Raw genomic sequence first — 15,399 nt, 5'->3', positions numbered from 1 at the left:
GGGTGTTACAGAGATGGCATTAGAGCTTAGGTTCTTTCTTGTAGAAAACCTACTTAGGTTGACCTGTGAGTTTAGGTAGACGATAGGATGGGTGTTCTATTTAATTTCATTTCATTATGCTCTTTATCATTTCATTCTGCTTCATCATTTTGAAATATTTTTGTGACTGATTCATCATATTTATTCTCGTAATCTTCATTCGTTCGCTATCTTATATTGTAGATGCCTCAGAGACGTGATCCTTTTCATATTGACCCCGCTCAGCTTACTGAGATGATAGGGCAAACAGTGGCTCAGGCTGTACAGCAGGCTTTGGAAAACCAAGGAAATCAAAATGGCGAGGGAAATTAGAATGGAGAAGGAAATCAGAATGGAGAAGGAAATCAAAATGGACAAGGAAATCAGAATGGCAATGGGAATTAGAATCAGAACGATCAGGGCCATCAGTTGGAGCCGTTTGTATAGTTGGAGAGGTTTGTGAAGCAGAAACCAGACTCTTTTAGTGCAGCACCAACTCCTATTGATGCTGAAAATTGGATTGTTCATCTCAAAAAGATTTTTGATGCACTGGGTTATGATGAGATTCAGAAGGTCAGGTTAGCTGTGTATAAGTTGGAGGGGGATGCTCAGAGGTGGTGGAGAGGAGTGAAAGCTACTAAAGGGGAGCAGTATGCAGAGGCTTTAGAATGGCAGGGATTCAAGGAGGTATTCTATGAGGAATACTTCTCTAATGCTGATAGGGAGGCTTATTTGAGGGAGTTTCATTCTATTGTGCAGCACCATGATGAGAGCATTACTGATTATATGGCGAGGTTTATAAAGTTGGCTGGTTTTGCTGGGGCAGTTACAGGGACTTCTGCACAATAGGCGGATAAATATAAATGGGGGTTGACGTCTTATCTAAGGGGTTCCATAATCTCCTTTAAATTTGATAATGTGGCAGAGGTGGCTGATGTAGCAAAGGATGTTGAGAAGGAGCGCATATATTTCAGGACTTCCAGGTCTAACAGTGGTAGTAATAGGATTAGGGATGATCAGGGTTTTGCACAGGGTAGACAGTGTTATGAAGGTCACAGTGGTCAACAGGGACAGTGGCGCGGCCAGAATCAGAATAGGGGTGGTCAGTCATTCCACGGCCGGAATCAGTATGATGGTCAGAATCAGAATCAGCAGTTTCAGCGACAGAAGTAGCCTAGGCAGTGGAAGAATTATCAGCAGGGGCAGAGCCGTTACTCAGTGTATGGGGGTAACCCCAATATGATTCCAGTGGCTCCTTGTCCTAATGTGGTGGACATCATCCAGGTAGAGCTTGTTAGAGATATACTGAGGCTTGTTTCTTGTGTGGTAGTATGTCTCATAGGGCAAAGGATCGTACAGTGTCGCGCAATACTGGTGGCGGTGGTAGTGGCAGTCAGCAAAATCCTACAGCCAGAGTGTTTGCATTGACTGCAAATCAGGCAGCAGCTAATTCAGGTACCATTTCAGGAACACTTCTTGCTGGGAGACGTGATGCTTATGTGTTATTTGATACTGGTTCGACCCATTCTGTTGTGTTTTTATCATTTGTTCGTCATCTTGGCGTTGCACCTTCATTATTATATCCTCATATGTCTATTGCTACCTCGATGGGGAATTCTGTTATTATATCTGATATATATCCATAGTGTCCGATAGTTGTTGAATATAGAAATTATAAGGTTAACTTGCTTCTGATGGAGATGCATGACTTTGACATTATCTTGGGCATGGAATGGTTGAGTGAATATCGTGCCACAATTAATTATCAGAGAAAAAGGGTGATCTTTGGGGATGCAGATAAACCAGAATTTGTATATCAATGGTCTCAGCCTAAAGGGGAGGTTATTTTAATTTCTGCTCTAAAGGCGAGTAAATTATTGTCTAAAGGTTGTGATGGCCACCTTGCTTTCGTGAAGGATACATCGAAGGATGAACCTCGCATCGAGGATTATCCAGTTGTCAGGGAATATGAAGATGTGTTCCCCGATGAGCTACCAGGTTTGCCACCACATAGAGAGGTGGAATTTACTATTGAACTTGTTCCAGGTGCCGAGCCTATTTCTAAGGCGCCTTATCGAATGGCACGACTTGAGTTGCAAGAATTGAAGGAGCAGTTGCAAGAGTTGTTGGATAGAGGATTTATCAGGCCAAGTGTGTCTCCGTGGGGCGCTCCTGTGCTGTTTGTGAAGAAGAAGGATGGTTCCATGAGGTTGTGCATTGACTACAGGGAGTTGAATAAGGTGACTGTCAGAAACAGGTATCCTTTGCCACGCATTGATGACTTGTTTGATCAGTTACAAGGGGCGAAGTACTTTTCAAAGATAGATTTGAGATCTGGTTACCATCAGTTACGAGTAAGAGAAGAGGATATTCCGAAGACTGCATTTCGCACTCATTATGGTCATTATGAGTTTCTCGTGATGTCATTTGGGTTGACGAATACACCAGCGGTATTTATGGATTTGATGAATTGGGTCTTTCATGATTATCTGGATAAATTCGTGGTGGTCTTCATCGATGATATCTTGATATACTCTAGGAGCAGAGAGGAGCATGAGGAGAATTTACGTACTGTACTTGAAATTTTGAGGGAGAAGAAGTTGTTTGCGAAATTTTCCAAGTGTGAATTCTGGTTGGAGGAAGTGGCATTTTTGGGGCATATTGCATCTGGTAGAGGCATTGAGTTGGATCTTGCAAAAGTCAAGGCTATTACTAATTGGCCGAGACCAAGCAATGTGACGGAGGTGAGGAGTTTCCTGGGTTTGGCAGGCTACTACAGGCATTTTGTGGAAGGATTTTCATCTATAGCTTTGTCATTGACTCAACTCATGAGGAAGGGCATTAAGTTTGAGTGGAATGATGATCGTGAGAAGAGCTTTCAAGAGTCGAAGAAGAGGTAATGTCTACTCCAATACTTGTGTTGCCATCAAGAAGTGGAGGTTTTCAGGTTTATAGTGATGCTTTTAATAGAGGATTGGGGTGTGTTCTTATGCAGTATGGGAAAGTGATTTCTTACGCCTCTAGGCAACTTAAACCTAATGAGGTGAACTATCCTACCCATGACTTGGAGTTATCAGCTGTCGTATTTTCTTTGAAGATCTGGAGACACTATCTTTATGGAGAGACTTGTGACATCTTTACTGATCACAAGAGTCTCAAGTACATCTTTACTCAGAAGGAGCTTAACATGAGGCAGCGGAGATGGCTTGAACTTCTTAAGGATTATGATGCAAATATTCAGTACCATCCCGGGAAGGTGAATGTAGTGGCGGACGCTCTTAGTAGGAAGAACTTGGGGAGTGTTGCATCTCTCATTACTCAGCCGAACCTTATTTCAGATTTGGAGTGATTGGGTGTTGAATTATATGTTAGAGGGTCGGGAGGTAGAATTGCAAGTTTGAAAGTGGAACTAAATCTTATTTCAAGGGTTAAGGAAGCTCAGAAGAATGATACAGGTTTGAAAGCTATTAGATCTGAGGTGGCAGGTGGAAAGCAAACACAATTTCATGTTGATGATGAGGGTGTGATATGGTTGGGTGGAAAATTATGTGTGCCCACCGACCCGACGATTCGTGAGGAAATTTTGAAGGAGGCTCATAGTTCTTCATTTTCTATTCATCCAGGTTCCACTAAGATGTATGGAGATTTGAAGAAGCACTTTTGGTGGAGTGGAATGAAGGGAGACATAGCAGAATTTGTGGGAAAATATCTTACATGTCAACAAGTGAAGATAGACCATCAGAGGCCTACTGGATTGTTGCAGCAGCTAGATATTCCAGTTTGGAAGTGGGAAAACATTACTATGGATTTTGTGACTCATTTGTCGAGGACTTTCAAGAAGAACGATGTCATATGGGTGGTGGTTGATAGACTTACTAAGTCTACTCAATTCTTGCCTATTAGAAAGACTACTCCTATTCATGAGTTGGCAGAGATTTTTCAGCGAGATATTGTTAGACTTCATGGTGTGCCTGTGTCGATAATTTTTGATAGGGATACGAGATTTACATCGCATTTTTGGAAGGGATTCCAGCAGGCCTGGGGTACGAGGCTTAATTTTAATACAGCTTATCATCCGCAGACCGATGGACAGTCAGAAAGGATGATCCATACGTTGGAAGATATGTTGAGGGCATGTGCTTTGGAGTGGATAGGTGACTGGGATAAATATTTGTATTTGGTTGAGTTTGCGTATAATAACAGTTCGTACGCGAGTATTGGTATTCCACCGTTTGAGGCTTTGTATGGTAGGAGGTGTAGAGCACCATCTTGTTGGGATGAGGTTGGTGAGAGAGTCACTGAAGGGCCGGAGCTGGTTAGAATCACTAATGAGAAGGTAGAGAAGGTTAAAGAAAGTTTGAAGGAAGCTCGATCACGTCAAAAGAGTAATGCGGATCAACATAGAAAGTTTGGTGGATTTGAGCCTGGTGATCATGTGTTCTTAAAGGTACCGCCTTGTAAGGGTGTGAAGCGTTTTGGTATGAAGGGTAAGCTCAGTCCGAGATATATTGGACCTTTTGATGTTATGGAGAAAGTAGGGGAAGTATCTTATAGAGTTGCGTTGCCACCACAACTATCTCATGTGCATAATGTGTTTCATGTGTCTGTTTTGAGGGGCTATAAATATCATTTGTTACACGTAGTTCAGTATTCATTACATAAAATTAGAGAGGATCTTTCTTGTGAGGAAGAAGCTGAGGCTATCTTAGCTCGAGAGGAGCGAGTTTTGAGGAAGAACACCATTCCATTTGTGAAAGTTTTGTGGAAAAATCATTCGGAGAAAGAGGCTACTTGGGAATTAGAAGAATCTATTCGTGAGAAATATCCGCATTTATTCGATTCAGGTACAAGAATTTAGTTTCGTTTGATTCTGGGGACAGAATCCTTTTTAAGGGGGTATAAATGTAATATTCGTGATTTTAATAATAATAATAATAATAATAATAATAATAATAAAAGTTTATTAGTTTAAAAAAAATGATTAATTCAATTCTATATGATATATGATAAATTTTCGAGATCCTATTTCGGTTAGAAGATCCTCACTATGTATATAAACACGCCGCACAAACCCTTCATTTTTATATTCACTTAACATAAACCCTGAAAAGAAGTTCTTATGGGCCGCAGTGGAGGAGACCATCTGCATCCATTGTTCTCTACTTATTGTGCGAAGTGAGGTATCTATATTCATTATATTAAATTATGAAGTATTTTAGAGTTTTAATTTATTAAAATAATGTACTCTATCTTTTGGTGTTCCTGCCTTGTTTTGCACAGCCATGTTTATACTTGTATAGTACTATAACCACCCATGTTTAACCTTTATGAACATTATTATATTAGTTAAGTTTCGTATTATATAAGTGTTAATTTATTTAAACACCACTTTATATTTATTTGCAAGAATGTATTGTCCATCTCATATATCGATATTAATTTAGATGTTAATTTGTATTGTCAAATCGTATTGTAACTCTGTGAGCTATTATTTAATTTTCAATCATATGTATTAAAGTATTAAAGTATGATAATATTGAGTTACTGAACAACTAAGTTTGTCAAATTATTATTAGTATAACTGACTATGTATATAATTGTAACTAGTTATTTATATATTTAATTATTTAAATGGGGAACCATCATAATTTAGTTACTCTCGGATAATTGCCATACTATGTGTGTACATGATGTATTAGTCTAGGGTTTCATACTATATAATTGCTTTGTTGATTTTGTGCAAAATTTATGTTTAAATTTATAATATAGTAATGGCATCATCATGGTACATGGTATTCACGTCAATGTCATGTCATGTACTTAGCTAGTAACCATACGAGTACCAAGTAATTATAAGAAATTTTACAGCAGGCTAGTTGCTAATTAATAAAATGAGCAATGAGTATTAATCCTAAATTATGATTTTGTAATTAGATCGCGGGCCGGGAAATTAGCAAATTGTTCTCAAATTTCATTAGTATTAGTGTTTGCGGTTATCGAGGTACGGATTCTGTCCCCTTTTATTCAGCGCCACTCCTCTTAACATTTAGAAATATTTGATTCGTTCAGTTCTTCTGTATCCTGCTCATTCAATATTTGATTTGACTTTTTCTGACTTCCGAAAATTGTTTTAAAATTTATTTGGAAATTTTAAATATCTGTTTATGCGATTTTCAAAATTTATCTATGACTTCCGAATATGTGTGTATTTGTATCTGTTCTGATCTCGATATGAAATATCCTAACCCCTCGTTGCTTCAGCCTTACTTATTTTTAAAATTGTTGTTTTATTATAATTTGCAGATTGTTTATTTCTGATCTCTTTGTTTTATAAATTGTATTCCAAATCCGTATTGGGCGTTTGGCTCATGCCGTATTTTTTTTCAGACAGGTGCTTAGGGGGATCTGGGATTGTGTGATGGAGAGCTACCTCAATTCGTTGATTAGGATTTCGGTCTTATCATTAATTAGACTTAATTATTTATTTAGAAAATTCATAATTTATATTATTGGTTTAGACAGTTTGGAGATTTAATATTATTTTGAAGATTTTAGACTGTTTAATTTTTGTTTAGGAATATATTAATTATCTGTTTGCAGGTTTGTGGATTATAGGTAATATCTCTTTCTATTATTAAGAAGGGGGTGTTACACCAGTTTTACTTACAAGTGGTTTAGCTTAAAAAAAACCAACAAATAAACTGACCACAACGCTAATACAATGCTCAGTAACCCTTATGGTAGAAGAGGCTCTTTCACGAACTCCTTTCGGCCGATAATTAAAATCACCCAGCTCTGTCGCAAACTCCTTCCACCTCATAATAAATTCACCTGCTCTGTCTTGTTTATTATCTTAAATTTAGTCGGCAACAAGAGTGTGGCCAGAGAGACGCGATAGCCAGGGGTCCACTCATTTACTAGATTTATTTTTAGGGAATTTGACAAATATACCAACTTTGGAAATTTATTTGCAACTCTATTAACTTACTTAAGATCTTTCAAATTTACTATCTTTTTAAACATACAAACAATTAAATTGCAAAAATACCATCTTCATCTTCCCATTGTTTTTTTTTAATTTCTCTACCCTCTCTCTCTTCTCTCACTCTTCTCTCACTGCCTCTCTCTCCTCCTTATTACAGAACCTCCACCTCCACAATTTTATCGATGACCACTTCCTCCACTCCCCCGCCACCACTCACCTCCGATAACCACCCCCAAACCACCGCACCCAATCCACTCCCTTCTAATTACACAACCACAATTTCAAATCTCCGCAGTCTCCGACCACGGGCGACAAGCGGCGAGACCTGTACGGACGGTTTTAGTAATGTTGGAGATGAATGCTCGGAACGCTGATGTAGTCGCCGGAGCTTTTGATTCGACGACGGTGGTTTGGGGATTCGTGACTGGGAGAATTGCTGGTTGAGAAGACATGGTTGAAATTGAACACATCTTTGATTTATAGGTATAATTGTCTGTATGTATAGGTCCTGGTAAAGTTTGTTGAGATCTGAGAGATTGGGGATATAGGGTTTTGGTGTTAATTTATTATTTTTATAATTTTATTTTAATCTATTTTCTAATTTTCTTCTTGTTGCTTCGTCGGTGGATCTACATGGTGAATTTTAGGTGGGATTGTTTTCGGTTGATTTCATGGTTGCTTTTGTGATATTAGTATTGGTCCCGCAGGGTCATTCATTTTTCGTCATTTACAACAACCTGAACAACTTATTTTGCAATTAAATGTAATTTTCAACATATTTTTTTAAATTTACATTTGTGGTTGCATATATGGTTAATAGCAGTTGCAGATATGGTTGCAAATGCAACCTCCGTATTTTTGCAAATATTTTTTGAAAGATAATATTTTTACAATTTGTTTTAAAAAATGACAGTATTTTTACAAAAAAATTATATAACTTTGGTATTTATGAAAAAAAACCCATATTTTTATTGTCTAAACATCCAAGTTAACGTGCAACCAATGGCGAAGTCAGGAGATAATCTCGAGGGGTACTGTACAGGTAGGTACCTTGAAAAATTTGAATGAAACACATAATTAAATTTAGTGTTTTTGCACCTTTTTTATATTTAAAAAAATCGCCTTATTTTTTTAAAAAAAAGGCAAATCTAGTCTAAAAAATAATTTTCTCATAAAATATCACATAAAAGCCTCTTTGTAAGCACCTATGTTAAATAATTCTTACAAATATAGTTCAAAATATTCTTACAAAATCTCCTTTGCATTACTTGATCGAACTCTTTTTGAAGAAAAACTATATTTTCCTATCTATCTATACTATACTATTATAAGCAAAACACCCTCTATTTGGTAGTCACTTATCCGGTACAGGTACAGTTGTTTGGTATCGGTACAACTTGGTACGACAAATAATAGCCGTCAGATCTAAAATCAGAAAAATGAGAACCGTTGGATGCAATAATAAAATATTATTATATTAATATTTAAATTGCTCTCATGGATTCAGGGTTCGAACCCCGTCAACAACTTATTATATTTAAACTTTTATATTCTTTATTTTAACAATTTCTACAGGTTCAGGGCTCAGGTCCTGTGAACAACATATAATATTATATTATTTATTTTCAGTCAAGTCTCAAATTATTATAAAATATATATTGTTATAACTTATTCTATTCTTCAATTTATTTTTCAACTATTGAAAATTATATTATAAAATATATTATTAAAAACTATCGAATGTTAAAAGCAATCTATGCATCGCACGGGCTATTATAAACAGAACACCCTCTATTTAGTAGTCAGTTGCTCGGTACAGTTGTTTGGTACGACAAATAACAACCGTCAGATTTAAAGTCAGATAGATGAGAATCGTTGGATGCAATAATAAATATTATTATATTAATGTTAAACTGCTCCCATGAATTCAGGGTTCGAACCCCGTCAACAGCTTATTATATTTAAACTTTTATATTCTTTATTTTAACAATTTCTACATGTTCAGGGCTCGATCCCGTGAACAACATATTATATTATATTATTTATTTTCAGTCACGTCTCAAATTATCACAAAACATCCTCTATTTGGTAGTCAGTTGTTCGGTACATTTGTTTGATACGACAAATAACAACCGTCAGATCTAAATTTAGATAGATGAGAATTGTTGGATGCAATAATAAAATAATATTATATTAATATTTAAACTGCTCTCATGGATCCAGAGTTCGAACCCCGTCAACAACTTATTATATTTAAATTTTTATATTCTTTATTTTAACAATTTCCATAGGTTGAGGGCTTGAATCCCGTGAATAACATATTATATTATATTATATTATTTTCAGTCAAGTCTCAAATTATCACATAACATTTATTATTATAACTTATTATATTATTCAATTTATTTTTCAACTATTGAAAATATATATCAAAATATAATAATTTTAAGATATAATTATATTATTAAAAATCATTCAAGTATTAAAAACAATCCGTGCATCGCACGGGTCATAGGCTAGTATTGTATTATATTGTAATTCATTAATTAAAAGAAGGAAAAGGATTGAAAATGTCTAGTACTGCGACAACCTGGGTAGCTTAGCAAAAATAAAAATAAAAATAAAATTAGTAACCTAGCAATCAAGGTTAAAAACTAAAATGGAGGAAAAGCGCCGAGACAAGTTAAGATGAATTTCAATATATTTAGGAAAAAGCATATGGTTGTTATTTGTTCATTGTTGTACATTAATGAAATTGATTTGATTAGGAAAATGTTAAGGGTCCAAAATTAGTTCCCAAATAAGATCCTAAGGAATTAGAAATTAAGATATTGAGTTAAAGTCGAATGGTTTTGTCCCTCTAACTTCATCATTCAAGAATTTTCACATCCATCCATGCTTTTCATATCCATATGTATAATCTTAGAGATATTCAGCATTAATTTAAGCATTTCAATTGCAACTCAGGGGACTAAAAGAGTAGGATACCATACATTATACATAAAAAACACTTGGTTACAGCAGAGGTGATCCATTTCTATTTACCAAAAATTTGACCACCAGACATGCTGTGATTCTTTGCTTCCCAGTTAATCGCTTTCTGCATCAAAAAGATTTAAGCCATCAAGACAAGACATGCCAGTAAAAATCCACAGGGTTAAGCTACAAGGTTCCTGAGAACAACCAAATCACATGTCATTTTCTCACCAAGCAGTCCACTCAATCTCAGGTGGCAAATAGAAACAGACAAAGAGTATTATAATTAATATGGATAGAAAAATATAAGCCTGCCAAGAATATTTTGAGAAATTATTAGTAAAACTAAAAAAGTACAACTAACTGTTTTAAAGAAAGAAACAATTCATTTTAAGTTAAAGAAACCTTCTTCTCCAACATTAGATTGCTTCTAAATTTAATTTCCACTGAACATTTCAACACCAAGGCACTTTATACAGTACATCTGGCAATAACAGTTTGAACTTGACCTGCATGCGGTACCAACTTCAGTGACAGGCCCCATATTACATCAAACATTATTTGTGACTTGATCGTCAAACCCCTCCGGTGGCCACCACCTCGGGCGATCAAAAGTCAGACCACGCTCCTCAGCAGCCTTAATAAAATCTGTGTCAGGAGTACCCTCACCACGAGAATTCTCTGCAGCTTCCAGAATATCCATAATTATTTTCACATCATTCAAAGCCTGCTCAAAAACTGACAGTCCCTCATTCTCCTCTGGCTCCATAAACCAAGTAAGTAATCCACCTCCACTAACATATCCACCAGCCACATATTCCTCAACATTCTGATCAGTTGAATGCCCTCCAGAATTCTCACCTTTCACACGTTCTTCCACATTCTCGGGGTTCTCACTCACCCTTACCCCCATTTCTTTACAACTCTCCTCGACCTCCATATTAACTACCTCTGTTACCTCAATTTCAGCAGTTACACTTTTAATCACAATCGGCTCAGTATATTCAATAATCTCAGCAGAAACATTACATTCATTCATACCAGATTGCTCACATTTACTCTCTAAAACCTTACATCCCTTCAAGTCACACTCGATTTTACTTAAATCACAATCACTTACAACATCTCTAACAGCATCAATCCTCTTAACAACATTCACTTCCGAAAACAGCAAAGTATCGGAATCTTTACCTAAATCAAAATTCCTCCTCTCCTTACTATTTTTACTTAAATCACGATCACTTGCAACATCTTTAACACTGTCAATCCTCTTAATAACATTAACTTCTGGAAATAACAAAGCATCAGAATCCATACCTAAATAACCAGTCTTCTCCGTACTACTTTTACTTAAATCAATATCACTTACAACATCTTTAACATCGTCAATCTTGTTAAAATCATTCACTTCCGAAAATATTAAAGTATCAGTATCCTTACATAAATCAACAGTCCTCTCTATACTACTTTTACTTAAACCACAATCACTTGTAACATCTTTAACATCATCAATCTTCTCAACATTCATTTCCGAAACTAAAGTATGAGAATCCTTACCTAAATCAACAGTCCTCTCTACACTACTTTTACTTAAATCACGATCACTTGTAACATCTTTAACACCGCCAATCCTCTTAATAACATTCACTTCCGAAAATAGCAAAGCATCAGAATCCTTGCCTAAATCAACATTATTCTCCGTACTACTTTTACTTAAATCAATATCACTTACAACATCTTCAACATCGCCAATCCTCTTATCAACATTCATTTCCGAAACTACTAAAGTATCGGAATCCGTACCTAAATCAACAGTCCTCACCGTAATACTTTTACTTAAATCAGGTTCACACACAACATCTATAACACAATCAACAACATTTGGTTCCAAAAACACAAGAGCATCCGAATTCATAACACAATTACCATTATCTAACTCATTCAATACCGAAAAACCTAAAGCAGCAGAATCTTTACCCAAATCAACAGCATTCTCGCTTTCCGTAAAACCTCCAATATCATTCCCCAAAACCACCTGAGTGTGTCCGGGTCGGATCTCGGGTCCTTGATCTTCGGAGCCAGACAGAGACTGCGATCGCTGTTGTTCCGGAGGCGTATGAAAGACATCGCCCTCTAGACTATCCTCATTACTTTCTGGGGGAGAAACCATCACTATTCCGGTGACTTGAACTGAGTCCAGAAGCAACGAGTCTTCTTCTTCTTCATTCTCCTCCGATTCGAGTGCGAAACGACATTTCTTGAGCTTCTCGTCCTGTGAAAATGTGATTTTGCACTCACTTGCGATCGATTCTAAAGGATCTTCTTCTTCCATGTTTCAAGGGTTTGTAATTTTGTTTGTTTAGAGAACGGGAGCAGCTATATTCATTAGGTATATTAGTAGAAAATAGATATTATGTAAAAATTGATGAACTTGTAAGAAATTCTGCTTCAGTTGTATTAGCTATAATGATTAATTATATTAAAAAATAGTAAAAAGTGGAATGTTGTAAGGAAAAATAAGAAAAATGGGTAAAGTAGTAGAAAAAATCAATACTTAATATATAAAGTTAGTGTAGTGGAGGAAAATAGTGAATATAATTGGGTGTAGTTAATTTTTATATTATAATTTTTAACTACTTTTGGTAAGTTTTTAAAATATATAGAATTGAATGGGATATTTTAAAAAGGAAAGTGTATAGAAATGAATGGTACATGTAGCGACCGGGAATTTCGCGATGTAATTAAGTGAATAAAGTATGATTCTGTGTTGTAATTGTGAAATTATGTAATTAAATAAAAGGTTAAATGATTTTGTGGTTAATTGTCATTATTGTATAATAGTGATTCGAAACATAAAAAAACTCGTTCCAGTTTGATGAGTCAGCTTAGGGATTAAACTGTGTCGTCGGACCGTCAAGTTCAACGGAACCCGTATTAAAAAGGGATGAAAATATTTAAAAGTGTGAATGTGAAATATATATGATGATCCTATGTATATTGTTTGATGTGTGCATGTTCGAATTCGAGATCGGTTTTATTTTTAAATGTTTTTAAAAGGGATTTTAAGGATTTTATTGATCTTTAATCATTTTTATAAAATTATAGAAATGTGGTCAATGTACAAAATTTGGTTTGTTGCTTTCAAAATAGTCCAAGGGACTTTTTAAAAATAATAGTGGGATTTATTTTGATGATTTGAGATTTTTAAATGATTTTATGGAGTTTAAATTCTATTATTTGGAATTATTTGTAAAATTCATAGCAAATTATTTATTTGTTAAAAAAATTATTTAAAAATACTAGTGAATAGCTAATTTTATGTTTTAGTGGATATAATCAAAAGTATATTCAAATTGTGATTAAAATGTGAGTCGATTATTTTATTTACAAATATTTTGCAAGTAGAAAATAAGAAAAAGGGAAGTGGGTTTTGGCTATTTACCAAAGTGCCCCCGCATTATATATATATATATACCCCACCTTTTTTTTCTTCTTCACCCGGCTCTCTATCTCTCTCTCTCTCATTCTCGAACTCTCTCTTTTCTCTCTCACTATCGGTAGTCTCTCTCTCCTCCTTGCTCTCTCGGCTCTTACTTGATTCTTAATCTAAAATCATGGCCGAGTTCCTTTTTTCTTTTAGATTCTTGTTCGATTATTGCATGTCGATTTCGAGTTGATGAAATTTGAAACCCTTAAAGTTTTATATGAATTTTAAGCTTGGATTTAATGTTGAATTCGGTTTTGATGAAGAAGAATGAAATCGTGTTGGTCTTTGATTGAAATCGGTGGTTTCTGCGTATGGAAACCCTCGAGATTGAGGGAACCACCGGAAACCGCCGCCACCGGCGATGAACTCCGGTGAGCTGATGGTGAACAGTGATGTCATGACTGAGTTCTATGATTCCTACAACAAATTTCTGTGTTTAAGTGTTGCATGTCATTTTAAGTAGAAAAATTCGAATGCAATTTTCGATTTTTACAAAATTTTGGTTCGTGTTATGTGATAATTTGATGAATGTTCATAGTTTGGATTTAGATTAAGATTTAATTATGATTTGGAGGTTGCATGTTAATTTTGAGTGAATGCATGTGGTTTTGGGTTGAAAAGCCGAATGGTGCTTTAGTATAAAAAGAAAATGGTTTAAAAAGTTATTTCTTGTTAGAATTGACTAGAAGTTAAGCTTAATTTATGGAATTAACTTTGCATGTTGATTGTGAAGCTTGCTTATTGTTTTGTTGAATTAGGGCCGAATGTTGCTTTGATCTTTTGGAGAGAAATGGATCGAATTACTTGATTAATTGAAAAGATTCCTAATTTTGATAACTTGGTGTTTGTAACTTGATTTTAATGAGTGTGGATGACTTGTCTGATTCGATTTTTGTGATAAAAATAGGTGTTATGAATTGGTTTATTGAGTTTAAGTCGTAATAAGGTTCGGACACAAAACTAGAAATAGGCATGTAAGGTTAAGTGGTTACATGTCGACTTAGATCGATTTGGTTATATTATTATGGTTCGAATTCATATAAGAAAAAGGGGATAAGTTGTTTTGGTGCCAAACAATGTGAACAAGTGATATTTGCAATGAGTATAAGAGTATGTGTTATTATGTGTTATGTATGATTCTTGTACTTATAAGTTAGGTTGCGATTGGGGTAAACGTTAGACATTCTGAGAAACGTCGAGAGTGATCGAGTATCTAATTAGGGTTTATGTTGGATTATAGATTCGAATAGCAGAGACATTCAGGCTAGTAAAGGAAAAGAGGTCGTAGGTGGCAGTAGCTCAGTACCCGTCAAACAGGAAAGTAATTTAAGGCAAGTGACTCTGCCTTCTCATATAATTTGAATATAGATAGAAAATTATTGATGCCATGATAAAGTAGTGAATCGCTATAGCAATTGTGATAAACCCTGATGTTACTCTTTGTGATAACTTGATATTGATCCCCGTTCTAACCTTTATAGTAACCCTATTGATTCGTACCCTGACTAACTTACTATTCCCTTTGTTATCTTATGATATCGTAAACCCTAAAAGAACCTTTTTGAATTCCCTTATTTAATGTCTTGATCAATTTTGATTCTTCAATAACCTATAAACCCTGTCATGAGTGGATCCTTGAAACTATTCTAACTTGGAACTAGTACACCCTGTTTATCATTTGATCCAGTTCCTTAGTATTGATCCTTGCTTACGTTTGATTCGTTCACTTCCTTTGGAATCTTAATTTGAACTTGAGAATGATTTTCGAATTGAATGAGTCCAAATGATTTCACATTCTTGGTAATGTTAAAATGAATTTAGTCAACTCTTTTCCTTCTTCCAACACAAAGGTTTTCCAAATGAATTCCTAAAGGATTGGATGGAGACGTAAGAGACTAGTGGGACTAGTCCAGTCACGTAAGAGGCTAGCGGA

General features: G+C 35.4%; 2 protein-coding genes across 6 annotated transcripts; one reads left to right on the top strand and one right to left on the bottom strand.

Moving 5' to 3' along the window:
* The first annotated feature begins 1,745 nt into the window (after positions 1-1,745).
* LOC141695667 (uncharacterized) lies at positions 1,746-7,447 on the top strand. Its single transcript, XM_074499897.1, has 5 exons — positions 1,746-2,217; positions 2,662-2,914; positions 3,391-3,539; positions 3,951-4,505; positions 7,299-7,447. The coding sequence occupies exons 1-5, from the start codon at positions 1,746-1,748 to the stop codon at positions 7,445-7,447; spliced, it is 1,578 nt and encodes a 525-aa protein (XP_074355998.1).
* A 2,395-nt stretch (positions 7,448-9,842) lies between these two features.
* On the bottom strand, positions 9,843-12,389 carry LOC141697972 (uncharacterized). 5 transcript variants are annotated; one of them, XR_012564898.1, is made up of 3 exons: positions 10,385-12,389; positions 10,211-10,290; positions 9,843-10,103 (listed from the first exon to the last, which is right to left on the bottom strand). XR_012564898.1 is itself a non-coding variant. In XM_074502562.1 (2 exons), exon 1 carries the CDS (start codon positions 12,309-12,311, stop codon positions 10,530-10,532), a length of 1,782 nt encoding a protein of 593 aa, XP_074358663.1. In that variant the 5' UTR covers positions 12,312-12,389; the 3' UTR covers positions 9,843-10,176; positions 10,489-10,529. The 5 variants fall into 5 exon arrangements, 2 of the variants coding, with proteins under 2 accessions (XP_074358663.1, XP_074358664.1); XR_012564897.1 differs by lacking the exon at positions 10,211-10,290 and having other exon boundaries at positions 9,843-10,176; XR_012564899.1 differs by lacking the exon at positions 10,211-10,290.
* Between the last annotated feature and the right edge of the window lie 3,010 nt (positions 12,390-15,399).

This window comes from Apium graveolens, chromosome 11, assembly GCF_009905375.1.
Source record: "Apium graveolens cultivar Ventura chromosome 11, ASM990537v1, whole genome shotgun sequence".
In the NCBI taxonomy this organism is placed as follows: Eukaryota; Viridiplantae; Streptophyta; class Magnoliopsida; order Apiales; family Apiaceae; genus Apium; species Apium graveolens.
Note: the sequence above shows the minus strand (reverse complement) of the source record. Positions and strands in the feature narration are given on the sequence as shown.